The 27,690-nt window shown below is 46.5% G+C and overlaps 2 protein-coding genes and 1 long non-coding RNA gene across 4 annotated transcripts in view; 2 read left to right on the top strand and 1 right to left on the bottom strand.

The window, feature by feature from the left end:
* The window catches only part of Mtarc2 (mitochondrial amidoxime reducing component 2), a 28,956-nt gene extending 28,277 nt beyond the window's left edge, over nt 1-679 (top strand). The window contains exon 8 of the mRNA XM_034513566.2: nt 484-679. The gene's annotated coding sequence lies outside the window, so the exon portion shown is untranslated. The remainder of the gene's footprint in view (nt 1-483) is intronic.
* On the bottom strand, nt 563-4,128 carry LOC143443726 (uncharacterized). The gene is made up of 2 exons (XR_013112945.1): nt 3,813-4,128; nt 563-1,413 (listed from the first exon to the last, which is right to left on the bottom strand). It is a non-coding gene; the product is annotated as an uncharacterized LOC143443726 (long non-coding RNA).
* Mtarc1 (mitochondrial amidoxime reducing component 1) lies at nt 3,174-27,690 on the top strand. 2 transcript variants are annotated; one of them, XM_076941573.1, is made up of 8 exons: nt 3,174-3,666; nt 7,186-7,359; nt 11,214-11,376; nt 13,057-13,197; nt 18,241-18,302; nt 18,429-18,500; nt 19,659-19,694; nt 26,579-27,690. In XM_076941573.1, the coding sequence occupies exons 1-7, from the start codon at nt 3,377-3,379 to the stop codon at nt 19,687-19,689; spliced, it is 933 nt and encodes a 310-aa protein (XP_076797688.1). In that variant the 5' UTR covers nt 3,174-3,376; the 3' UTR covers nt 19,690-19,694; nt 26,579-27,690. The 2 variants fall into 2 exon arrangements, with proteins under 2 accessions (XP_076797688.1, XP_034369181.1); XM_034513290.2 differs by lacking the exon at nt 19,659-19,694 and having other exon boundaries at nt 3,175-3,666.

Raw genomic sequence — 27,690 nt, 5'->3', positions numbered from 1 at the left:
CTTTAGTTTCAAAGACCGTAAAACAATCTCTCACCATCCTGTTAGGGCCTGTGTGGAGGGAATGATACAGATGCCTAAAGCTAAGCAGTGAGGCTCCTGTTGCCAACTGACCCAGCATGGTGGAGCTGAGGAGACACAGCTGAGAGGTACAGTCCTCACCAGCATCCTGTTGTACTTTTATGTCTGAGGAAGTAACCTCTCAGAGGTCACACTACTTCTCATATCACTACACGTGAGTCTTTGTCAGCACAAAGCACAGTGCGACCACAGCCAACAGTATCAAGTAAGAAAGATGTCTCCTTAGGGCTCTGATGGGGGCCGGTTTTCACAAGCGGCTGTTTTCTGTGCTGGAGGCTTTTGCAGCTCATAGTTTACATTTCCCAAATTTTAACCTCAATCCGTGACTGTTTTTGTTCAAGTTTGAATTATTTATAAACGACAGTCTGAGTAACAAAGTAATAAAGAATCTTATCATTTATTCAGCTTCCGGGTCCTGGGAGATACATCTGCGAGTCTTCATGCCCATCTTCCTGGAAATGGATCTCTGTTTTTCCTTTGGAGCTGCACACGCCCTGAGTTAATTCAAGAAAAGTACCCGAGGTGGCTTGGGAATGTGAGGGTGTATAAATTTTAGATAATGAGGTTTAAAAAAAAATAAATGGAATTGTGTCTACAGTTATCCTGAATGTTACTCCCACTATTACAACTCTCTAATTCCTGCCTTTAACATTGCCAAGTAAAGGAAGTTAAAAGAAACAGCTCAAATGCTGCTTTTTTAAAAAAAATGTTTATACTTTTTCTAGGTATATTGTTTGAGAAAAGTGGGAAGAGGAATTCTCATGTCTTGAATATCTAGGAATTTTCATTTATGGCTGTGTTTACCTTGAAGTTATAAAATTATGCTTATATACAGAAATGACTTCATAGGTCATGGGGTTATTTTGTTCATAGATTGTGTCTTTATGTTTCATTCTGATTCTATTGAGATGGGTAGAATTTATCTGTAATTGTGAACTCTTCCAATTCTACAAGAGAGTGGAATTTATAGGAATGGAACCTTCAGAAGAAGGAACAAGGAGAAACCATGAACTCATTTTTAAAGGCTCATCTCTCTTCTTCATACCAAGCTTGTGTAACAGTAAAAACACCTACTAAGGTAAAACATGGAGTTAGCTCACTTACAGCTGTGTGGTTCCTTTGTCACTAATAAGTTCGAACCTCTCCTACTTTGTCTGTGACGTTTGCCTCTTTCTAGTTTTGCAAAATCATTGTCACGTGTCTTCCCTGGGTTCCAAGCCTTACCTGGTCACTGGTGTGTACACGGCACCTCGAACTGCATGCACATGACTGTCTAAGCCAATGGCTTCTCAACATGTGGGTCACGCTCCTCCCACAGGGGCCGTATCAGATATCCTGCATATCAGATATTTACATTACGATTCATAATCGTAGCACTGTTACAGGTATGAAGTAGCAATGAAAATAATTTTATGGGTGGGGTCACCACCCCATGAGGAACTGTATTCAAGGCTGCAGCATTAGGAGACTGAGAACTGATGGTTTAAGGCATTATTATTGATGACTTCAAGAGACGTCTCATAATCGGTGGGGGGCAGCCGTTGCTCCTTCTGCCTTCTCCTTCACCAGGTTCTGGGCCTCTCACCTCCATCAGGCTGCGAGGTAAACGTGGTATTTTAAGCTGTATCCTAAGTCGATTTTAGAAATGATAATTTTTTTAAAGTCACACTCAGTTTAAAGTCCTCTGTCTGTGGTTGCCACTCTGCTGCAGTGGGCAGAGCCTCATGTGTGTAGCAGGGGGGACATTCTCTACCTGATAAGCTAAGGAAGCAGAAGGGCAGGAAGGGGCTAGCCCTCAGGAGACTTCCTTCCTCCCCAGCTAGACTACACCTCATAACTTCCATCAGCCTCCTCAAATAGTGCCACCAGGAACATGGGAGCTAGAGGGTGACATTTCATGTCCAAACCCAGTGAAGCAAGATGCCCAGCTAGCTGAGGCCAGTGTGTGCTAGCTTCTGCTTCTCCCTCTCTTCACACGGCGGCCTCTCAGAGCACCGTCACAGGGCGTCCAACTCGGCTGCACGTTGTTTGGCCTCAGCTGGCCTCTATGATACCTCATTCTTGCATTTTCATATTAGGTGAACATCGAGCTTTGGGGACTGTCCCTCTCGGCTTCAGGATGCTGCCCATCAGCAGGACCGTTCTGTTCTGGTCAAAGTGTGATCCTACCGGTCACAGGCCCACCAATGTGTCAGCTGCAGTCTCTCCTGAAAGGTGTTCTGAGGCCTTGTCAGCACTGTGTGGAATCTCTTTCTGGGAGGCAGGCTCTCCCTCTGGCTGACACTAGGCTCCCAGCCATTTTCTCTCTCCCTGAGACGTGGGGTTGGGGTGGAGTGGGGGAATCCCAGTTTCTAGGTCCACTGTTTCAATAGTCCAATGGCCAGAGGGACGGGACGCAAGCTCTTCATAGAAATCTTTATTCCTGCCTTGGCTATTACAGCCATGTTTATCCCTCCCCTCCCCCCCCCCACTCCCATCTGCCTCTTGGCTATAAAATCCCTAGCCCTAGTTTTAGTACAACGTCTAATCTCTTTGCCTTATCTTAGTAGAGAAATGCCTTTCTCCTTGTTAGAACAGTCTTGAATAAAATCGACATTTTTAACAGCTTGACACATCCAACAAGTGCCTAGGGAACCCGAGGTACCTTGTCGGCCTTGGCCTTGTTGTCCAAGATATGGTGGTGTTTGGAAGAGACACCTGGCAGTGCCAGTCCACACAGGGAAAAGGAGGGTAGGAGGGTGGGTGGGTGGGGCTTGTCTAAATACTAGTCCAGGTCTGAGCCTCTGCAGATAGCAGCAGCCCTGGATTGGCCTTGTAGCTCCTCAGGGCCTGGTCAGATCTTTTCACTTCAGATCCCAGCTGGCTGGAAGCTCCCTGGCTGCTGCCAAACTGCTCCCCACAGTCCCCAGAGGGGCGGTTGCCTGCAGCCTGGTTTCTAATTTCAAATCACGCCATGTTCTGCAAACGTTGTGTGTTTTAGGTCAAATAAACAACCCTGCAAACATGTAAATAAGCTATTCTGCACTGTTTGATCGTGGGGGAGGGTCAGCGAGGGAGGAAAGGAGGGAGGAAGGTTGGGGGGAAGACAGCGGTAAGTAGGGACAACCGGTGAGAATCAGGACAGCTGAGCCACCACCTCCCGCCCAGGTCAAGTGAAGATGCTCAGCTTGGATTGGAGGGGAAGGGTCAGGAGCTGCTGGACTTTGGGCTCAGGCCCAGGCCTCGGCCGCCTGCCACAGTAGCTCTTGGTCTGGTCTGCGCCCGTGGTGTATCAGCGTTCGCTCCGCCCGCTCCAACCATGGGTGCCAGTTCCTGGGCGCTGGCCCTCCTCGGCTTCTCTACGTCCCGGGTCCCCGGGCAGCCGCGGTCCATATGGCTCGGCGTCGCCGCCGCGCTGGGACTGGCCGCGATGGCGCTGGGGACCGTGGCCTGGCGTCGCGCGCGTCCCCGGCGGCGGCGGCGGCGGCTACAGCAAGTGGGAACAGTGGCACAGCTCTGGATCTACCCGATAAAGTCCTGCAAAGGGGTGTCGGTGAGGGAGGCAGAGTGCACTGCCATGGGGCTGCGCTGCGGCCACCTGCGCGACAGGTACGTGGAGGGCGAGCGCCGGAGCATCACCTAGTCTGAGTGGGTGCGAGGAGGTCAGCGGAGTCGGCTCACTAGTCCCTTCTTTCCCAGACTAGAGAACGGAGGCTGGGGAAGGGGTGGTGAGAAACGGAAAAAGTGATCCTCACCCTCCGCCAGCCAACTCGGGGGACCTGGAACTCTGAAGTTCCCTGGTTTTCCGGCTTCCTGGAGATGGACTTCTCTCTTTCCATCCTCCCGTGGGTGTTTCAAATCTTGTGGTGTAGACAGAAGAGGCATTTCTCACGCCGGCCAATCTGCAAGCAAAAACTTCAATCTCCCTGCACCCAGGGACCCAGAAGGGATTGGCCCTTGGTTACTTTACTCTTAGTGATAGTCTTAAATTTAGAGAAACCAAGACCATAGATCCCAGATCTTATACACGGATTGTTACTGTTAGTGCAGTGGTTGAACACGTTCTTACAGTTTAAGAAAACAAAGGTTCTGCGGGATTTGTAAACAGCGGGATTTGTAAGAGTCCAGCTGAGGAGTGACCCCTGTCACCTGAGCTTCAGTGAGGGGTCAGCAGCTCTGCCCTCTTCAGGTCTGGTCTCCCACCAGCTCTGGGCATCACTGGGAGGCTCTCTTTTAGGATCCTCAGGGCCTCTCCTGCAGCAGAGGGTACAGGCTAATGGAGGCTGTGACGTCCCGGGCTCAGGTCTCTAAAGCTAACACAAGCCTTTCTCCTCAGATCAGGACAGTCCAGTGGACATGCTGGTGAACTGATTCAGGAAGAAGAAACGGAGATTCTTGCTCCAAAGCCCTTGTTTCATAGCTGATGTACGGGTGGCTTTACCTAAGGTTGACGGGCAGTTACAGACCGCTGGGTTCTCCTTTCAGTAGGGACCTTGTGTGTGACTCAAATCACCTGTGTTTTGCAATTCTTCATGTCTCAAGGACCAAAGATCATTAGAGACTGGAGGTGGCTGACACAAGGCTTTGGGACTGATTACCAGACTCCCTGCCTTCCTCTCCCTCTCTTGAAAATACACCAAAGCTCCTTTCACACAGCAGTTCCAGACAAAGTTCAAAGGTCAGATTCTCGCCTCAGCTTCAGGCAGTCAGGAACCCTAACTATTCCCTGCTTTGTGCAGAGGGGCCTTACATACACTTCTTGTCTCTAGATCACTTCTGTCAGTCTCAGAGGCAAAGAGCATTGACATTTTACTACTGTATTGATTCAGAGAACATGTTCTGCATTGCGCCACAGCTGTGGCGGCAAACTCTTCACTTTTGTCACCGCTTCCAGGGAGCGATAAGTAAGTAAATAAATAAATAAATCACAGCAGCAAATGCAAACAACCAAACAAAAAAATGAGAAACTGCTTCCTTGGGGGACTGTGACAAGAGAGGAAGGGTCACAGAGGCTGTCTAGGGGGTATTCAGGGAGAATTTAGCCAAAAAAAAAAAAAAAAAAAAAAAAAAAAAAAAGTCAATTGTTTACATTGAAAAGTAAATTAGAAGAACATTCTGGATAGGCAAAGACACCAGGCTTAAAGGCTGCCATGTTCTGATGTGTTTACCAGAAGGAGTTGAAAACAGGTTACAGGGGCTTGAATCTAAGGGATGCTTTTGCAACATTGAAACTTGACTGTGCAGCAGCAGCCAGTAAGAAGGGGAAATGACGCCAAGTGTCCAACAAGGGGTGAGGAGACTAAGTAAAGTGTCCTTTATACAGACACTGGAATATCCAGCCTCAGCAAGGAGTGAAGTTCTAGAGCTCGTAATAACACTGACGGACAACCAATACACAGCATTAATCTAACTGAGCAGGACAGAGGGACTGGTTTTACAGGATTTCAGCTCCAACCGCTTGATTCCAAACTCATAAACAGAAATATGAGAGGAGGTTCTGGGGCTGGAAGGGGTGGGCGTGGTGAGTTACTGCTTACTGGGTGCAGAGTTTCTGTTTGGCAAGATGAAGTTTTTTTTGGAAATGGCAGTAAAGATTGCGCAATACTGAACACCCCGAGGGGCCGTGACTTGCATATCTGGGGTGGGTGATGTTACTGGTGGTCGGTGGTCGGTGGTCGGTGGTGTCTGGGCTGGCCCTTTCCTGAGTTCTTGGCTCCTTCTCCATTTTTTTTTTTTTTTTTTAAATCAGGGCTTGCCAAAGCAGTTGGTAACTTTATTTGAAACAAAGCAACAGTACATGTTTTAGACTCTAGCATCTGGAGGAATACACTGTCAAGACTGACAGAGGCCACGTGAGTGAGACCACTCAAGGCTTTGATTATTGTTCCAGGCTGGGGACCAAGAGAATGAAGACCTATGTACTATGGGGCGTAGTGAGGGTGGCTCTCTGACTTGACTGACATATTAGGTCATATATGAGCTTTGTACAGAACATGTGCCTCTGCATAAAGCACTTAGTTAAAATCAGAGGAATACCCACTTATTTATAGGCATAAGATGGTAAATGGAGGTATCCTATGTGTTTTTTGTTTGTTTGTTTGTTTGTTTTTATTTTTGTCAGCACAACACAGTTTAGACTTATCTGGGGAAGAGGAACCTCCATTGAGAACATGCACTCGATCAGATTGCTGGGAGGCCAGTCTGTGGGGCATTTTCTTGATTAATGATTAATGAGGAACGGCCCAGCCCATGGCCACAGTGTACCCCTGGGCTGGTGTTCCTGGGTTGTTTAAGAAGGCAGGCAGAGAAAACTGTGAAGAGCAAGACAGTAAGCAGCACTGCGCCATGGCTTCTGCCTCAGCTTCTGCCTTATACCTCCGCCCCCCGCCCCCCCAGCGGAGGGGGTGCTTAGTACTTCCTCTCGAAATGGTTCTATCCGTTGCTCTTCTGTTTCCAGTTACCGTTTTCCTGAGGACTGAGTATCTCTAAACACAGAGAAGAGTGGGCTAGGAAAGTACTGTAGAGACGACACCAGACCTTTTCCGTAAACTTCAGAATTCACAACACCCAGTATTTAAACATCCGGTGGGTGGGGCTGGAGAGATGGCTCAGAGGCCAAGAGCACTTGATGCTCTTGCAGGTGAATGGGGTCTTGTTGCCAGCACTCCCTCTTCTGGCCTTTGCAGGCATTGCATGCATGTAGTGCGCATACAAGGGTAAAGGCAAACACCCACGCCTAAAATGTGAAACTGAACAAAGGCAGCACAAGGCATTGCTGCCGCCTGGTGCTTCGCTGAATTCTATGGCTGCAAACTCCTTGAGGATCAACCTCACCTTTCTGCCCCTGAGAGCAGCCCGCTGCTTCCCAGTGGCCCTCTGGCTGGCTGTAAAGTGGGTTCTTATCTTCTTGGGACATGCTTAATGAATATGATCAAGTCCTGGCCAACATTGACTCTTGAGTGGTTATTGACTCCTTTAAAATGAGCAGACGGTGTCAGGCCTCAGACTTGTTCATTGCCAAGGCAATGCTCAGGAGACACACAGACAGACAGACAGACTCTCCCCCAACACCCACTTCTCCCACTGCCTGTGCTGGTTTCCATGGAGCCTGTGTTTTGCCAATGTCAGGTTTTGGCTTGTGATCAATGAAAAGGGGAACATGGTCACCGCCCGGCAGGAGCCTCGATTGGTTCTGATTTCTCTGACCTGTGAGGACGACACCTTGACTCTCAGTGCAGCCTACACAAAGGACCTGGTGCTGCCAATCACCCCACCTGTCACAAACCCACTCCTCCAGTGCAGGTGAGTAGAGCAGGCCTCTGGCCTGTGGACCAAATATGCATGCAATGTTCTTTCACTTTTAGTTGTTTAAGTTTTCAGTTAGCTTATGAAATAATAGATGGGTTTCATTATGCCATTTATACACACACACACACACACACACACACACACACACACACACACTGTAAGGTGCTCATATTAGCCCCGTATTCCCTTGTCTTTTATTCCTCCACTGGTTCTTTCTTCCCCTAAAATAATTGTCTCAATATTTCATATCATATATGTATGGATATATAGATCTGTGAATTCACTCAGATGGTCCAGTGCTTGCATACCATACCATACCATACCATACCATACCATACCATACCATACATGAAGCCCTGGATTTACTCTCCAATACTACATAATCTAGGCATGATGGTACACACCTATAATTCTAGTGCACACCTGTAATTCCAGTGCTGAAGTGTAGGGGCAGAAAGGTCTAAAGTTCAGGGTTATCTTTGGCTATATGGTGAATTTGAGGCCAGCCTGGGCTACATGAAACCCTGGCTTTACATAGATAGGTAGGTAGGAAGATAGATAGATAGATAGATAGATAGATAGTTAAATCTAGACTCTAAATAAAACATAAAACATAAGATATTTTGCATCCCCTATCTTCCTTTAGATGCTTTCTCCCCATGCATCTTTTACCTTCATATCTTATAGATATGTGCATGAACACATATATTTATATTAAAATATATTTATATTAAATCCAGATTGTGCATATGCTCTTGCAATTCTGAGGAGGTATGAACAATGAAGATGTTCCAGAAAGCACACTGTTAACAGTTAGCCATTGATTGCCCAGGACCCTCAGCGTTCAGTCCTCTGCATCACCAGAGGAGAAACAGGAAGTAGCTTCTAAAGCTGGGTGGGAACAAGGGACACAAAAGCCCAATGTAGCAAGCTGAGGACGTGGCGCAGCGGTAGAGCACTCGCCTCCCACGCTCGAAGCTCTGGGTTTGAGCCCCAACGCAAACATAAATTAGTTAATTATAGTTCTATGTAGAAAGCAATGGGGGCCAAACCACATTGAACATGAAGCTAAGAGAAAAATAATCCCACCAAAGAATCCAGGACAAAACTGGGTACAGGTAGGGAGGGTGTCCCAGAAGAGGGTAATCCTGCAATTTGTCCCAGGACTGTCCTTGCAAAGGGCTCTGGTAATGATGCCCTATTAGATATGATGTTCAGCTCGACGTGGGGAAGTTGCAAAGTGATAACAGCAGTAACTGAGGAGGTGTCCTGTGTTCAGCTGGAGGAAGGAGGGCATTGCTTGAGCGGTTGGCACACAAACCCGCCTCCCCCGAGCCCTGACGCTGGTGGGCTTCGGGAAGGGAGGTGCTCTGGGGCCTGCCTTCGCAGCTAAGAAACTGCAGCTGACTTTCCTTTTTCTCATTGTGGGAAGATGATTTGGCGCAATTATATTTTTGTTACTGTTTCTGCATTTTTAATTTATATGTCACATGAGTTGGGTGTGGTGGCGAACACCTTGAGCCCCAGCACTCGGGAGGCAGAGGCAGGCAAATCTCTTTAAGTTCAAGGCCAGCCTGGTCTACATAGTGAGTTCCAGGACAGCCAGGGCTACACAGAGAAACCCTGTCTTAAAAAAAACCCAACAAAACAAACAAACAAACAAACAAACAAACAAACAAATACCCATGAATCCATCTTAGTCAGGCCTGTAATCCCAATAGGAGGAAGGCTGAGGTAGAAGGATCGTAAGTTCAAAGGCAGCCTGGGCAACTCAGTGGACACCACCTGAAAAAAATGAAGAAACAGTAAAAAGAATAGAGATGTGGGCCAGTGGCAGAGTGTTTGCTTAGCATGCACAAAGTCCTGGGTTCAAATCCCACTACTGGTAAAAATTCTCTCTGTCTCTGTGTCTTTCTGTCTCTCTGCCTTTATGTCTCTGTCTTTCTATCTCTGTCTGTCTCTCTGTCTCCCATTCTGTCTCTCTGTGTCTGTCTCCCTCTATTTCTGTCTCTGTCTCTTTCAAGCACAACAAGCTGGGTCTTCCTATATAAATTAACAATTCCTCACTTGAGGGTCTCAGGTGACTGACTGTGGGTGTATCGGTAAATTGTTAGTCTGCTCTGAGCTCCTGGCAGGTGATTGCATGTCTTGTCACCCACCAGAGTTCCCTGTATTCTTGAATGAAAGACACACACACACACACACACACACACACACACACACACACACAGAGCATTATTTTTTAATGTGCCTTACTAGCTCAATCACTAGGCTTCTCCCTAGCTCCATGTGGCTAACGCACTTTCCCCTCCAATACTCCTGAGTTATCACCTTTTAAAATATGCTTCATCTCTGCTATCCCAATAGGAAAATGAACCATGGGACCACTTTCCTGTATTCCCACATGTCGGTAGGCTCTTAAGTCTGACCTTTCTGCTCCTTCATGGCACATGGTCTGTCCTCTCATGGCAGAATTTTTCTTCCCCACTGTATTTCTTGCCCAGGAATCCTAAAAGTCCCACCTCTTTCACTCTGTCAAGCCATTAGCCTCTAGTTCTTCACTGATCAATCAAAAACCAATTGGGGACAGGGACCCTCAGCATCTGGACACATAGATTCCCATGTGATTTTGGGAGCCGGATTAAGAGAAAACATTAGGACCAATCCCCAACAGACTCTGGTATTTGAGTTCTCGCTCTCATACTAACTGAGCCAGCTCCCCAGCTGCCTTTTCCCAGCCTGCTCAGTTCTTCTGAAGACGTTCAAACCTATTACTTCCCTTCACCCTCTACACACGTCTTTGGGGTAAGGAGACACAGGTATGCTCTCAGTTGCTTTTACAAATGGGAAAAGGTGGCTCAAGACTTTAATCCCAGCACTCGGGAGGTAGAGGCAGGTGGATTGCTGAGTTCAAGGCCAGCCTGGTCTACAGAGCAAGTTTCAGGACACAAAGAAACCCTGTCTTGAAACAAACAAACAAACAAACAAACAAGCACTCTCAGTGTCACTGGGTTTTATACAGTTGCTCTGAAACAGGGCTGAGCTGAAAGTAAAGTCATCCGGCAATGAAGGAATGTCAGCAGTGTCACGGTTGGGCCGACACAGCAGCTTTCTGACCCATTCAGGAATATGGTGTTAACTGTGGGGAATCGACAGAAGGTGGCTATCATCCTTGCAGCTATCTTGAACCATATACCCTGGCAAGAGACTTGATTACAATAGCCTACAACAGCTGAGCACACTCTGATAACATCTTGCTTTAGATACCCAGGATCTTCCCTTGGGTGTGTGAGACTTAAAGGTGTGTGACTTAAGGGTGTGACTTAGAGGTCAGATTTAGAGATAAGACTTAAGGGCGTGATTTAAGGGTGTGAATAAAAGGTGTGGCTTAGAAGTGAGACATATAAAAGGCGAGAGGCAGACAGAAAAGTACAGTACAACTTGGAACAGAGAATTAGGTATTAGGCACTTAGCACTTGGAAGAAGAAACTTGGAACTTGGAGGCACTAGGGACTAGGAACTAGGGACTAGGAACTCAAGACTTGGGACTTGGACTAGGAAGAGATACTGAAGAATAAACTGGATTTAATCATACTGTCTGGTTTCCATTCTTCGAGTCCATCCTCACTCTCTCTCTCTTGCTGAACCCCGACCCGTGGACTGGAGCAGCTTGGGGCAGTGCAGGCTCTAACAATTTAGCCCCCAAGGCTTTTGGCAGTTCAGATTCCAACATTGATAGAGCAGTCTGAGACATTTTGGCTCCCAACGTGGGGCAGAGTGGTCCGCAACAGTTAACAATACTCAGAGCCTCCAAATTGTCCCTCCCTGTTGCCCTGTCCCCACTGCAGAGTGCATGGCCTGGAGGTGCAGGGCAGGGACTGTGGAGAGGCTGCAGCTCAGTGGGTCAGCAGCTTCTTGAAGACCCAGTCTTGTCGCCTGGTGCACTTCGAGCCGCACATGCGCCCCAGAAGCTCTCAGCAAATGAAGTCTGTTTTCCGGCCTACAGACCAGGTAAAAGTGTTGAGAGAGGTTTGGTGTGGTCTAAGGGTGGAGAATAGTTGTTGTGGGTTTTTGTGGGTTTCCCTGCACGTGACACCTCCCTGGTATGCAAAACGCTGTGGTTTTCATGGCAACCTCCAGGCTCCAGGGACTCCAAGCAATGGACAGAAAGAAATCACTTGTGCTCACAGCCTGAGCCCTGACAGTCTTCGTGAACCAGGCTTTTAAATAGAGGGCCTAGGTATACAGAGCAGGAAGGCCTGCCCAATGCTGTTATCTAGGCTCTAGTCTCCCCCCCAAAGTGGTCAGAAATGTGTGAAGTCTCTTCCAGAGAGACAAGCCCCTCCCCATAGCTGACACCATGGCCTCATGGCCCCAGACCATTTTTTCTCTCCTTGCCTAAGATTTCTGGGATTATCTATGCTTACTTTATGTAAGCCTTCTGGTACCTGTAGGGACCCAATACTATTTATTCTGCAGGGTTATCATTTTCAATCGATTCTGTAACAGTATAGTCCACATGTTTGAGCTTTCTTACAGTGGTGTGTCAGACTGCAAGTGGAGGTGGAGGGCATACCTATTCATGACGTAGGGCAGTAGCACTACAGACAACTTTAATGTTAAAACAATAAGGGCCAACATTCATGCTTCATATTAAGTTGGAGGTTGCATAAAGATAGGTACCTATAGAAAAAGTGAACATTTTCTCAAAATAATGAACCCATTGAACTTGTCACCTGATTAAACACTAAGAAAATGGATGCTTTGGAAGGTGAAGTGATGTCTTTTTTTTTTTTGAAAGATTTATTTATTTATTATGTATACAATATTCTGCTTGCATGTAACCCTGCATGCCAGAAGAGGGCACCAGATCTCATTACAGATGGTTATGAGTCACTCACTATGTGGTTGCTGGGAATTGAACTCAGGACCTATGGAAGAGCAGCCAGTGTTCTTAACTTCTAAACTATTTCTCCAGCCCCCCAAAATTGTGTGACTTGGTTTTTAAAAAAGATTTGTTTGTTTCTTTATTTTATGTATATGAGTACACTGTAGCTGCCTTCAGACACATAAGAAGAGGGCATCATATCTACTGTTACAGATGGTTTTGAGCCACTATGTGGTTGCTGGGAATTGAAGTCAGGAGCCCACTGAGCCATCTCTCCAACTAAAGTCATGTCTTTAAGGGAAGATGTGTAGTGATGTAGGACCCTAAGGTCATGTATAAAATAAAACAAAATGTCATAGGTATGCGTGTTTTGCCTGGAAGTCTATGTGCCACATATGTGCAGTTCCTATGAAGGCCAGAAGAGGGTATCAGATCCTCTAGAACTGGAGTTGAAATGGTTGTAGGCTGCCATGTGGGTGCTGGGATTTGAATAGTGGATCTCTGCAAGAGTAGCCAGTGCTCGTAAGTGCTGAGCGTTCTCTGAGACCCCTTTATGTCATGCAGTTCTGCAAGAACGGTTAAGGTTTGAATTGCTGTGACATGTCTATGAAAAGAACTAGAAAAATAGTTATAAAGATGTGTGTGTTAGGGTGTGGGGGCTGAATTTTCAGGGACTAGACCCAGGATGTCCCCTGTGAGTGCCTAAGAAGGAAGGCTTCTGTATGGAGGATGCACATAGGTGCTGCTGTGTGAGGTCTGAGGCTTACCGGCCATATTGTATCCAATGTCTGCTTCCTTGTCAGGTGGCCTACTCCGACGCTAGTCCATACTTGATCCTCTCTGAGGCATCCTTGGAAGATCTCAACTCCAGGCTGGAGAGAAGAGTGAAAGCAACAAACTTCAGGCCTAACATTGTCATCTCGGGATGTGGCGTTTATGCCGAGGTAACATTCGGCCTGAATAGCCTCTCTCTTTTTATTTTATGAAAGATGTAATAGTTATTGCCAGGAGGCCCATAACTGTAATCAATGCAATGGCAGTAGAGGCAGGAGGATTAGGAGTTCAAAGCCAGCCTGAGCTATACAACGAGTTCAGGGTCAGCCTGAACTACGCAAGACCCTTTCTCAAAATAACAACAACGAAAAGCGTAACAATTATTTATATCGGGCTCAACTATTGCCAGGAGTTGTTTGTCTCTGTACTGCATAGAGACTCTATTTGTAGGTTTGTTGAGCAGCTCAGAAGTGGAGGCTCATGTACGGAAGACGCACATGGGTGAGGCTGAGGCTTACGGGGAGAATCCTAGGTAGGTAGACTGACTGTGGAGCATGGGCTACGTGGTCTGTGTCATTCTTGGGACAAACAAAATGCTTGTTTTGTCTTGCTACCTCACTCAATCTCTGCCTAGCTGGTGACTCCTTTGAGGAAGACTAGCACGTTTAACATGGCAGCTGATAGGGGGTGGAACACTTCTCAGCTTGACTGTGCCATTCTCTAATACTTCCAGGGTCTCTTTCCTCGGGCTCTCAGGTGTCCCATATTGTGTTTCAATATAGAGAACTATGATGCTGGTTTCTAGTGTCCCATGTGGCCCTAGCAGCTGACTTACTTCTGTGATAACCTTTGGGTGTTGATTTTGACTCTGCCTGACCTGTCATGAAGGAAGATGCTGGTCAGGACAGACCGAATGTGAGGATCATGAAGAATGTGGATTAGGTACCAGTGGTGGTTTCGACCAGATGTCCCTTTGGACTCAGGCATCTGAATAGCTGGTCCCCAGTTGATGTCACTGTTTGGGTAGGTTTGGGACCTATGACCTAGTGACATTCCAGTTGGCTCTCTCTGCTTGTACTTGTGGCTCAAGAAGTGAGATCTCAGCTCTCTGTTCCCACTGCCCTGCTTTTGCTCTGCCAGCCCAGACTCTAACTTCTGGAATAAGGCCAAATAAACGGTTTCTCTTATAAGTCGCTTGGTCACAGGGTTTTATCATAGCAATAGAAAAGTAATGGGTACAGAAATGAACATGAAACAACTCACAACCACACAATGAATCTGATGTGTTTCTGGCAGTGCTTGCCCAGATTGTATCACGTGATTTTGCTGCAGCCTTGGTTCTGAACACATGACAGGTGTACTTTGAGCATACCATCATGCCACGTAATGCAAGCAATACCTTGACTCAGATTCGAGACTTTTGTTTGTTATGAGTTGTGCTGGTTTTATTGTGCATACAAAGTTTCGGCACAACATAGTGGTTTTGTAACAGAAAACAAAGGTAATACTTTTCTACCTTCGCTTCAGTACATAGCCAGTAAGAATTTCTTTGGATTTTATTTTGTCAGACACATTCATGTCATTAGCATACAGACTTTATTTCAGTCTTTGTCGAATGACTAAATGCTCTCAAGAATTGTTTTAAAAATAGTTTTTATGATTTATTATCAACCAATGTTTAGAAACTGTACCTATTTTGTATTGATGTATGCTTGGGGAATTACATAAAAATTTCTCAGGTAAAAAGTGGTTATGAATGGAAAAACATGTAAGAAGGCTTGGCTGCGGGGCTTGGTGATTAAGGCCACCTGTGGGTAACCAGCAGAAATGTCAGCCTTCAAATAGGAATTCACTTCTGGTCATACCTTTTGTATATATAGAGAAAGGGAAAAGCAGAGGAGACGAGAAAGAGGCCTTTACCTCTGCCAAGTGATTGAGTTCTAACCCCATCGATGAGGGAAACGAATTCCGTCTCTTAGCTTTGCTATGGGAGATGAACAAGGAATGATGGGAAAAGAACAATCTAGGAATTCCATTCCCACACATACACCCCTGATACTTTTTACATTTTATTTATTTGTATGTGTGTATGTTCTGTGCACGTGTGGAGGTCAGAGGTTAATGTGTGGAAATTGGCTCTCTCCTGAGGTATTGTGGTTTCTAGGGATTGAATTTCAGTCTTCAGATTTGATTGGCAAGTGTCTTTACCAGTGAGCCATCTTGCTAGCTCATCTCTGATGTTTTGTATAACATAATCCTTGCATACTGTCAGGTTCAAACATGTATGTTCTGTAAAGGTAACTTCTATCCACCTGATATAATTGTCATCTCAGAGGCTTACTGCCTCAGTCTGCTAACCTAAACCCAGTCCTGGAAGCTTCTAGCCTCTGTACAATCTAATCTAGGCCCAGAATATTGTCAGCCTCTCAGACTTGCTGCTGAATGAGCTCACCCCTTTCTAGTTCTTTCTGATCTCGTGCTGACTGATTCAACTCAGATGTTCTGACTCAAACCCCTCTGCAAGCTGACTGGTTTAATCTGGCTTCTCTCTTGGCCTCTGACTTTTTGCTTTGCTTGGCCTCAGACTAATCTGTTCCAATCTTCTCGCTTCTTCTCCTCCTCTGGCTCATTCTCTTTTCAACCTCTCTCTGTAAAACTCTCCCAGTAAAACTGCCTCCTCTCTCCCTGCAGCTCTCTTAAGTGGTCTCTCTTTTCTCTGTTCTTGTGAGAGTGGGATATATAATATTCTGTCAAATCTTTCTCTTTCATCACTTTGTCTGCCACTCATTTGACTTTGACTCTGCCTGATCTGTCATGAAGGCAGATCACTTTCCTGAAGAAGATCACTTTCATACATGGGTGCTTCCTTCTACAAACTAACTTTACCTTCATTGTTTGGAATTAAAGATGTGTGCCAAGGGTATTCGCGTTCCAGTCAGAGGGATGAAATGTGTGTGCGCTAAGGCTGAGCCACACCACAACAAGAAACAGGTTTTTCCAGGAAACAACGTGTTGAGGTTGACAGTGTGATCAAATGTCCTGCAACAGCATTCCTCTGAAGATGGCAGACTGTCTGCCCAGTGTGTGAGCTGCACACACCCTTATACAACGACTGTGTTGCTTCTGTTCATTTGTGACAATGGGCCATATGTACAGGCTTGTATTAATCATCAATCAGCTTGACAAAAGGCAACAACTGATGTTTTGAGATTGTCTCAGTGACAATCCTCCTGTGCCTGCTGGGCCTAGAAGAGCCATTGACTCTCTCCCTCTTCTGACCCCTCCCCTCCCTCTCCCCTCCACCTCCCATCTCCCTCCCCTCCCCCCTGCAATTCTCAACAATCTGCACCAATTCTGCAGTGTTCCACCAGTCATTCCTTAGGTACATACAGCCCAGGACTCTCTCTGAAGGGCTCAGTTCTGTTGATAAAGAAGATGCATGCTCCTAGGCTGCCCTCAGGCAGAGCCCTTTTTACTTGCCAGTTTCTGCCTGGGGCACAGCACTCTTTCACTGAACTTGGCACTGGAAATTTGCTCCTGGCTCCTCCCTCTGCTCTGCCCCTCCCAGACCCAGTCACATGCATTTGCCTTGTGATTCTCAGTTCTTGGCCACCTGCTAGATCAGAGTTTGAGACATAATCATGTCTGGACTATAAAGTGTTCTTTCTTGAACTTTAGAGAGGCAAGGAACAAGCTCCCAGGGATCCTGTAGGAGCTCTTATGCTTTTCAGTGAGACTGCCTTGCTCAATAGTCTTTCGTCTCTCAAAATGTCCATATTGAGCCTGTAAGAGGGCTCAGCTGATAAGATGCTTACCACTCACCATGACACCCCTCACACCCATTCATACACACACACACACACACACACACACACACACACACACACACACACACATACAGTAATAATAAATAAATGAATTTTAAGTCATCCTCATATGTAATTAATAATAATCATAAGTCCATACCCTCTCTCCAGCTCTCCAGTTCTGAGGTCATGGAATAGCTCATTTTCTTAGTTTGTACTTCTGATAAGAGCTCTATAAAATGTTAATTGGACCAGTATCAATATATAACCTTAGGCCAGAGTTGGCTCTGTCCAGGCCTTTCTGGCACTAAGCCCATCTTGTTTGGAGATAGTACCTCCAACCAGTGTATCCTGATGTAGACTCCCGTGGACTTCTCTGGGCCCAGCACCTTTCCAGGCCTGGTGTGAAGTTAAGAGTAATAGTTTTCTTCTCTTTTTTCCCTTTGCTAAACAGGCACTTTCCAGATAGTGGAATTTTTACCTTAATTTTCTTTTTTAAATAACTTTATTTATTTATTTTTTTTGAGAGAAGAGTCTTACTATGTAAAACTGACTGGCCCAGACTTTGCTATATAGACCAGGATGGTTTCAAACTCAAAGAGATCCACCAGTTGCTACCTCCTGAGTGCTGGGGTCAAAGGCATGTTCCATGCACCTGGCAATCTTCTTTTAAATGAATAGATTTATTTTAATTATGCATGTGGGGCATGTATATGCATGTAAATACAGGTGCCTGTAGAAGCCAGACGAGGACTTCTGATTCCCTAGAGCTGGCATTATGGTGGTTGTGAGCCAGCTGACATGGGTGCTGGGAACTGAATGCTGGCCTTCTGCAAGAGCAATGCACAGACTGTTTGTTTGTTTTAAACAGGGTTTCCCTGTGGAACAGTCCTGGCTGTGCTGAAACAAATGTGCTATGTATCAAGGCTGGCTTAGAAGTTCTGATCCTCATGTCTCCGCCTTCCAGGTGCCAGGATTTAAGGTGTATGACATCATGCTCAGAGCTGGGGGTCCAACCTAGGGTGTCATGTGTGACATCATGCTCAGAGCTGGGGGTCCAACCTAGGGTGTCATGTGTGACATCATGCTCAGAGCTGGGGGTCCAACCTAGGGTGTCATGTGTGACATCATGCTCAGAGCTGGGGGTCCAACCTAGGGTGTCATGTATGACATCGTGCTCAGAACTGGGGATCCAACCTAGGACATCATATGTGGGTAAGTTTTCAAAGAGGAGAGAAGATGGACGTTGCTTAGGAAGACAGATATATGGTGTCCACTGTTCCCTCTGGACTGAGGTGAAGCCCAGCACCTCTGCATGCAATGACATTATTAGGTATGACTCCCCACTAGTCCCTGCACAGGACAGTGCCTAGAGGAGCTCCTGGGATTTTGTTCTTCACTTTCTAGGATTCTTGGAATGAGCTTCTCATTGGAGATGTGGTGCTGAAACGGGTGATGGCTTGCACCCGGTGAGACCCTTTCCTGTCCTGGGGTGGGGTGGGGGCGGGGCAGGGGCGAGGCAGAAGGGCAAGGTGGGAGGGGGGCCTCTCTGCTTTGTTCCCTGTGCAATGCTTTGTGTGTGTGTGTGTGTCCAGGTGCCTTTTAACAACAGTGGATCCAGACACTGGCAGCACGGATAAGAAGGAGCCTCTGGAAACACTGAGAAGGTAAAACCAGGCGTGTGGGGTCTCATCCAGGGGTCTGGGAGTCTAAGGAGCCATGTTTGTTAATATTTGTAAGGGGAAACAGTGGAAACAGTGCACTCGTGCAGAATGGGAGCTTTAGGGAGTCCTGGCTACTAGGTAGTTGGTACATACAGAAAAAAAGACAGTATGCCCTTGGGTTCCACACTGCCTATAGTTTGCTGTTCCCACGGGAGGTCTTGGAAGGTATCTCCAGAGAGTAATGGGGGTGGCGCGGGATAGGGGCTCCCATAAGGCACTGTGGGAAATGTCACTATGTGAAGCAAAATACTCCAGAGGAACAGGCTTTGGGACAGAAATGGTGACGCACTACAGCTCTTAGTTATATCTGTTTAACATCAGAGCAGTGGAGAAGCTAGACTTTTTATTTTCCATGGGATGGAGGAGGGAACGGAGGAGATACAGCAAAGAGAAAGACAGGCTGGGCAGTGGAAAGAGACCCAAGCATTGCAATGTTGTTACTGTTAGGAAGTCTCTGTAGGCCAGGCCCTCAGTCATTCTGTTTTTAGATTCTAGGAACTGAATCCAGGACCTTGGGAATGCTTGACAGCTCTTCTACCACCAAGCTCGGTCCCCTGCCGTCTTTTCACTTCCTATTAATTTTTCTTCTTCTTCTTCTTTTTCTTTTTCTTCTTCTTCTTCTTCTTCTTCTTCTTCTTCTTCTTCTTCTTCTTCTTCTTCTTCTTCTTCTTCTTCTTCTTCTTTTTTCTCTTTCTCCTCCCCTCTTCTTTTCCTCCTCCTCCTTCTCCTTCTTCTTCTTCTTCTTTTTTCTCTTTCTCCTCCCCTCCTCTTCTCCTCCTCCTCCTCTTTCTCCTCCCCTCTTCTTTTCCTTCTCCTTCTCCTCATCTTCCTCTTCCTCCTGCTTCTCCTCCTCTTCTCCTTCTTCTGCTGCTATATGAGTGTTTACATATATGTGTGTGTGTGTGTGTGTGTGTGTGTGTGTGTGTGTGTGTAGCTTATATGTGTATGGTCCCCACATAGGCCAGAAGAGGGTGTCAGATACCCCAGAATTTTAGTTGGAGACAGTTGTGAGTCACCACATGGGAGCCAGGAACTGAACCTGGACTATCTGCCAGAGCAGCAAGTGCTCTTCTGAAGCCATTCCTTTCTGTTTTGAGGCAGGATTTCCCTAAGACATCCAGGCCGGCTTTGAACTTGGTAAGCCTTGAACTTGTGATTCTCCCATCTCAGTCTCCTGGGTAGCTTGGACTATATAGGCTTGTATCACTAGACACAGCTCTGACACTCAAAAGATAAGAGATGAAAAAACTTAGATGAGTCTACGTGTAGGTCAGATAAAAGACTGGGGAGCCGGCTGTCACCTTTGTGTCTAGATCTCTCTGTCACACACCGCCTGATCTCAGACTTTCTTTCTCTCTGGTTTTGAAAGTCTCATGTGATTGCAGACCCATTTCCTCCTCAAAACACTCTGGGTACTGGGACTGGTTCTCTGTACTGTCAGAGCCTCTCCCTTGGGAGGCTATGTTTGTAGAAAGAGTAATGGGCCCAAAACACAGAGTAAGGGCAGGAAGGGGCAGCGTGGGGGTGATCACAGGAGCCCGTACTCACATCCTGAGCTTCTGCAGGCTTCTTATAGCCCAGCCGTCAGGCCCTAATTGCTTCTAATACCCAGGGAGACAGTGCTGCCCGCCTAGGTGTCTTCTCCTATCTCTCCCTGAGATTTAAGGTGCCATGGATATAGTGATTTATGCTCTTCTTGGGACAGGTGGTCATAAATCCAGCAGGGAGAGGCCCGGCTGCAGGATATAAACCAAAGGGGAGCACACAGCTCTTCAGCGGGCATCTCAGGTATTGCTGATGCCCGGGAGATGGCTCTGCTTTACCCTGACTGTGGGGGGAGGGTGCAGAGTGGGGGAGAGCAGCTGATTTCTCACCCGCCTGCCTGGCCTTGCCTGCGGATTCTAAGGTCAGTCAGAGCTCAATGCAATGGTCCGAGCTCAACTCAGCAAAGCAAGCCATGGCAGAGGATTAGTCCAGCTAAGGACTAATTCTGGTTATGCTAAGCTCAGGGAGGCTTGTCTGCTCATAGGAAAGTACAATGAACGGATGAAGTCATTCTGTTCTTAGAGGACTGGCTGAAGTGGGACTTTTTTTTTTCCTTTTATAGTGCTAGGATTGGAACCCAGGACACTGTATACAATAGGTGGACATTGTCCCTGAGTTCTGTCCCAGCATGCTTAGGATCTTGAAGCTTCAGGGTGTTTTGTTTTCTGTAAAGATTTATAAAGATTTATATTTTTTATGTGTATGGGTATCACCTGCATGCGTGTATATATGTGCACACCACATGCATGCAGGGTGTTATGGATCCCCCTGGAGCTTCAGTTACAGACAGTTGTGAGCTTCCATGGGGTGCTGTGAATTGAACCTGGGTTCTCTGGAAGAGCAGCCAGTGCTCTTAAATGTCGCGCCCCGCTTGTCCAGCAAGGAAGACGCGACAAACCGGATTCTTCTCAACAGCCTTTATTGGAAGCGCTCTTTTAGGTTTCTGGGAGAGACTAACTGGAATGCTCAGAATGGGCTACTTATATACCCCCAGCCCTGGGCGTGGCAAAGCACATGGAAGTGTCCGATTGGTCAATTTGCAATGACTCATTAGCATACTCATTAGCATACCCCGCCCGGGTGGGGTGATTGGCCAGGTTCGTGGTACCCTAGTTGTACCTCATTTGCATGCCCCGTTTGGGAGGGGCTGGAGTCAAGTTCCTAAGTGCACTGCGCATAGATAGTTTTACCTCAGCCTGAGTAGCCGCCATCTTGGATCTTCGCCTCAGCGGCTGATGGGCCTGTCAACCGCTTTTGAGGCTGGGGTGCTGCTTCTCTCGGCTGGCAGCCACAGCCGCTTTTAGTCTGTGGCACCGAGAGCAGAAACGGGCAGCCGCCTTGAGTCGGCGGCTGCGCCGTAAGAAAAAACGGGTAGCTGCTTTGAAGTGCCACCGCTTTTAGCAGCTTTGAAGCGGCTTTTCAAGCTGACATGACAGACCTGCGGTGCCTTCCAGCCGTCAGGTCTGTCAGGTCAGCTTCCTACACTTAAATGCTGAACCACTTCTTTAGCCCCTGGTTTTTGCGGGTTCTTTTTGTTGTTGTTTTTGTTTTGTTTTTTTGTTTTGTTGTCTTCTTTTTGTAACAGGACTTCACATAACTGAAATAAAGCAACTTGTATCATTTTCAATAGGTGACCATGTCCTATTGAACCATGTCCATGACCACAGGCCCCAGCAAACCAGCCCCTCCACATCTATTTGACACTTGAGAACAGAAGTCAGAGGAACTTCCTATTCTTCTTGAGGCTAGCTGCTTTCAATGACACTTAACCCAACTCGGTGGCCCAGAATGGGGACAGTGTCCATGTGTCAACCCTTTGGGAGCTGCCACATGATGCTTGACTCAGATCCCTGGAGATAGACAGGGAGGCCTGAGAAGTGGGGTGGACCTATGGCTGCCCATTGCTCTGTGATCTCCCCATGGGGATTGGCTAGGGACCTCGCCTGTAGTCAAGCCTGGTCACTGGTGTGAGTACAGAAGGCAGTGTGACTCACACCTTCTCCTCACTAGTGCACAGAACTTTATAATTGACAAAGTGTTTCTGCTCACACCATCATGCAAGGATGGAGAAGTCTGACTGGAGGAAGAGTTGTTTGCTGATGGTTGTTTTCAGTGCTGGGATGAAACCCAGAGACTCAAACATGCTAGACTAGTGCTGTGCTACTGAGCTACAATGTCCAGTCCAGAGACCTCTGTTTAGGATAATAACATGTCTTAGGGCCTCTTGCTGATCAGAGTGATTGCATTCTAGATGCACCAAAATGAAATACATGAGACCTTTTTCTTTGAAATATAATTTATTGCTTAGTCTGGTGGCTATTAGTAGTCTCTGTACTTCGGAGGTTGGGGGCAGATGAATTGGTACAATTTTGAGGCTAACCTGGTCTACATGGTAAATCTCAGGTCATTCTGAGCTACAAAGTGAGATACTACCGGTTGCACATGTATATATTCATATCTCTGTTAACTATATTGATATCAATATAGATAGATTTATATAGATATGTAGATGTAGATAGATATAGATACAGATATAGATGTTAGAGATAGATAGATAGATAGACTACAGACAGACAGACAGACAGACGGACAGATAGATAGATATAGGGATAGAGATAAAGTCAGAGAAGATTCATTGTCATCAGACAAGATTGATGGAAAAGGTTTGGTATACACTTCTTGCAATACCTAATTGTGTCCAACAGAGGACGCTCTTGACCTCACTTGGTCTCTCACCTGACACTTAGGAACTGTCCAGGCTAAAGGTGGATGGGTGATTGGTTGCATCTCTGGGGAGATGGGAGATTGGTTGCTTGGGGAGCAGGGTTGCTTAGGAATATGTAGCTATGAAGAGTGGCATCATTCTTGCTCGAGGATGAGATAACTTTGAACTCCTGATCGTTCTTCTGGACTCTGGTACCAGAGTAGCATTTTAGGCACAAAGGTTTTGCCTCTGAGACTCACCTATAGAGCAAGGGTGTCACACATTTGTAAAAGGGGTTACAGTATCTTGGGAAGTGCTTGATGCATATGCAATTGTGTAAGAGGTATAGGGAGTCCCTGAGATAGGTAGACTCCTCAGTCCAACAGTACAGAGCCTGGGAATAAGATATACCAAGCCACATAAAGGAATGTTGTCTCTCCCCTACTCCATTCTCAAGTGTCTCTTCCATCACATGGCAACCAAGAGAGAGACAAGTAAGAAGAGACACCTGGATTCATGGATCCAAGGCTACTGCAGGCTAGGCCATGAGGAAATACTCTAGACAGGCTGAGATAATCCAGATTTTAGCAGCATCCATCCATCCATCCATCCATCCATCCATCCATCCATCTATCTGTCTGCCCATCCATCCATCCATCTGCCCATCCATCTGTCCATCCATCCATCCATCCATCTGTCTGTTCATCTGTCTATCTGTACATCCATCTGTACATCTATTCATTTGTCAATCAATCCATTTGTCTATCCATCCATCCATCCATCCATCCATCCATCCATCCATCCATCTGTCTGCCTGTCCATCTATCTGTCTGCCCATCCATCTGTCCATCCATGTGTCTGATCATCCATCCATCCATCCATCCATCCATCCATCCATCTATCTGTCCATCTGTCTGTCCATCCATCTGTTTATCTGTACATCCATCTGTACATCTATTCATTTGTTCATCCATCCATTTGTCTGTCCATTCATCCATCTATCATCCATCCATCTGTCCATCTGTCCATCCATCCATCTGTCCATCCATCTATCCATCCATCCACTCCTTTCTTGAATGGCTGCAAGGTGCCAGGTTCAGGACTACAGTCAGAAGCTGGCAGACATACTGTTACCCCACAGGCTAGGGAGGTGTTGGGGGCTCTAGAGAAGACAGACTCAGCTCTTTCTTCTTTATTAATTATTATTTTAATATATTCTTTGACAATCTCACACATTTATATAATACCTTCGAGTGCTATAGCTCAGGGGCTTGAGTGCTAGCCTAGAACGCCAAAAGACCTCCATCTGATACCCAGCACTTCCTATGCTGGGCAATGTCACACGGGCCTGTTATTCCATCAAGAGAGAATCAGAGTTTTAAGTCATCACAGCCTCAGTCAGCCCCAGACCCACCTGGACCACATGAGATCTTGCCCCAAATTTACTTCCTCGACAGAAAATTTAGATCTCTGTTGGTTGTGGCAGCACAACCAGAAAGAGATGCTGAAGAGGCAGAGATAGGAAGATCAATAGACCAAGGTTAGCCCAGGCTGTACCTTTTGTTCACAGCCATATGACCCCGAACATTTGGGATCTTGTTTGAATCTCTATTCTCATCAGACATTTATGTTTTGGAGAGTAGGTAGTGCCAAGTTATTACAATGTATTGTTTTAAAGGTAAAGGGTAAAGTAGAACAAAATCAATGTTTAGGTCGGCTTAAGTGAGAAACCAAAAGAAGCTTTCCTGGTGGAGAGGTGCTGGGCCCAGGGTCTTACCGTGGCATCCCCCACATTGTGTATATGAATTCTCCATGGCTTCTTGAGTTTTCTGCTTGGCAGAGGTGCATAGTCTTCCTCTGCCACCGACCCCCACCACCAAGGTCTTGTTATGTAGCCAAGTTGACATTGAATTTGATATCCTCCTACTTTGGTCTCCTGAGTGCTGGGAGGACCACATCTAGCTCACACTGTCTTTAAGGGTCTCACTTACCAACACTCTTATCCAGTCAACAAGCAGTGTGAGCCAGGGGTGACTGGCAAGGCCCAGAACTGAATGTAGGTGGATAAAGGGAACTGGACACACGTTGACTTCCTCAGGTCATTCTGTCCCATAGAACAGACAGACGTGCGGCCTGAACCTATAGGACAACACATGGCAAGAGCAGAGAAATTAAGAAACAGGAACTTGCTGCTGCCTTATGGGATTATGAGCTTCTTCCCTGGAACAGGTGACATTTGAGCAGAGCCCTAGAGAGAAAGGTGGGATTCTGCTGCTTGGGAAAGAGGAGGGGGGATGGTTATAGGAGCCAGCAAGTCAGGTTAAACACAGTGGGAATCCTGCAGTGTTTCATGGCCACAGTATGTAGCAGGAGAGAAGGGTTTGAGAAAGTCATCTGGGTATAACTCTACCATGTGGCAGAGCTACGGTGTTCTTTAAAAAAAAAAGAATTATTTATTTTATATACATAAGTACACTGTATCTGTCTTCAGACATACCAGAAGAGGGCATCAGATCCCATTATAGATGATTGTGAGCCACCATGTGGTTGCTGGGAAATGAACTCATGACCTCTGGTGGAGCAGTCAGTGCTCCTAACCACTAAGCTATCTCTCCAGCCCCTGCAATGTTATTCTTTATGTACTGGGGAGCCAAATAGGCTTTCCTAGGTGAAGAATAATAAGATCAGAGTGAAGTTAAGGCAGCATGGGGTTGAGGAGATGCCTCAGAGCTGCTCTTCCAGAGAGCCAGAGTTCAGTTCCCAACATCCATTTTGGGCACCCATAACCACCTGTAACTCCAGCTTCAGGAGAGCCCTTTTCTGTCATGCTCAGCCTCCGCACACATGTGATGAGCTTACGCACATGCAGAGAAACACTCGTATACTTAAATAAAAACAAGTAAACCCTTTTCTTAAAAAGACAGTCCTAGAATAGTGTCCACAATAAGTTGATGTTGGGGGATGGAAAATGAAGAGAGCTGGTTAAGAAGTTCGAGGATTTGATAATACAACTTCTCACGTAGCTCAGCCATGTTGGCAGCAACATTGGAACAGTGGGGAGAGAGAAGGGCCTCTGCTCTGGGCAACCATGGACCAGGAAGGGAGAAATACAGTGGAGTGGTTGAGAGTCTGCCCATGACCTTGGACAGATGTCACCATGGAGGAATTGTGAGAGAAAAGGAAAATTACAGGCATGTCTGCTGAGAAGAGTAACTCAAACAAGATCCAATTATATATACTTAGGCACAGGAGATTTTTTTTTTTAATTTTAAACCTTTGTTAAATTTTAAGCTTATTGTTTGCTTGCTTGTTTGTTTACTCTTCCTGAGTGCTTCTGTGTCTGTGTGCCACATGTGTGCAGTCCTAGCAGAGCCGGAGGAAGAAATTGGACCACATAAAACGATGTGACCCAAGTGTTACAGGCAGTTATGAGCCTCCTGGTGTGGGTGCTGGGAACCCAACCCTAGTCCTCTAGAAGAGCAGCCAGTGCTCTTAACCACTGAGCTGTCTCTCTAGTCCCAACGTTGGAAAAGGGGATGTCACCGTAGGGAAGAGCCGTGAGGATACAGCTTTTGGCCATCCTTGGTGCTTCCAACTGGCCTGTCACTCTCTGGCCCTCCCCAGGGTATGCTGGTCTATTAGAACTGACTGACACCTGGCTCCAGGCACAGCCCGCCCGGCTGGGTGGACGCCTGCTTCAGCCCTGGCAAAGCCACATGGGGTCCAGCTCTTTCTGTCCGTTATGATTCATCAGGACCTTTTCCTGTTGCAGTTACCGCCTGTGTGACCCTTCGGAACAAGCGTTATATGGAAAGTTACCCCTCTTTGGACAATATTTTGCTCTGGAAAACCCAGGGATGGTCAAAGTGGGAGACCCTGTGTACCTCCTGAGCCAGTGATGGGAACTGTTTGTTCTGGAAGAACAGACGTCTCTTTAAAAGGTTTTAAAAACTGACATCACTTGAAATCCTTCTTCAGCCTGTTGTTTGGATCCATGAGTTCCAAGTGTTTCTTCTTTCAGATTTCCTTCTGTTTCAATGTTTTCTGGGGCCAGCACACAAAGCAGGGAAATATCGTCTTCTGAACTTAGCAGGTCCCTGTTAAGTTTCTTGAAGAATGAAAGGATTGTCACATTGCCCTGTTTATAATTACGGAGTAATTCTTCTACTTCTTCGTCATTCACTTGCCAAGACAACAGATGTCCATCATCTCCCTAGCCTTCTTTTGAGAAAGAGAAGAAAAAAAAGAAGACGACTGTGTTAGCCAGAAGCATGTTCCAGAATGTTTTGCTACCCCCGGACACGGTGCATGCAATAGAAATTAAGTTGGAATGACAGCTTTACTTTTTTCTTCAAGCCCAGGCTTTGGAAAGGTTTTAGAGAGCAAGCCCTGAAGATACAAATTGTCCCATAGATCCCCCTGGATCGGATGCTGTTGCTTACCAGACAGTGTGAGGATTTGATGAATCCTTTAGCCCAAGAACACCTCTGAAGTGTCAGGGTTCAAAGCCAGCTCTCTAGAGCATCCAGGCTGGCTCTCAGCTCTGTGAAACACAGGTGATTCCAGTCCTGAAGCAAAGTGTTGATGTGCCTCTCTAAAGGATTCAAGATCGTCCCTAGCATGCGGGGAGAGAGAGTGACATCAGACAAGAAGATACCCTCCCCCACCCCCTGCTCCAGGTATCTAAGATGAGATTTGATCTTGCCCAAGAAAATGATGGCTCTCTTAATATGAGCAAAATGAAGTGGCCCTGAGAGGATATGGCACTGCCTAGTGGTGGTGAATGGTAGCTCAGCCCACCTTGAGAAAAATTAAAAGAGGGAAAAAAAAGCAATCTTGTGCTTGTTGTTTAGGTTTAAAAACTTAAAATGTTTTAAAAACTGA

This window comes from Arvicanthis niloticus, chromosome 10 (genome assembly GCF_011762505.2).
Source record: "Arvicanthis niloticus isolate mArvNil1 chromosome 10, mArvNil1.pat.X, whole genome shotgun sequence".
Taxonomy (NCBI): Eukaryota; Metazoa; Chordata; class Mammalia; order Rodentia; family Muridae; genus Arvicanthis; species Arvicanthis niloticus.
The sequence above is the reverse complement of the archived record's forward strand: the minus strand, read 5'-3'. Positions and strand labels throughout refer to the sequence as shown.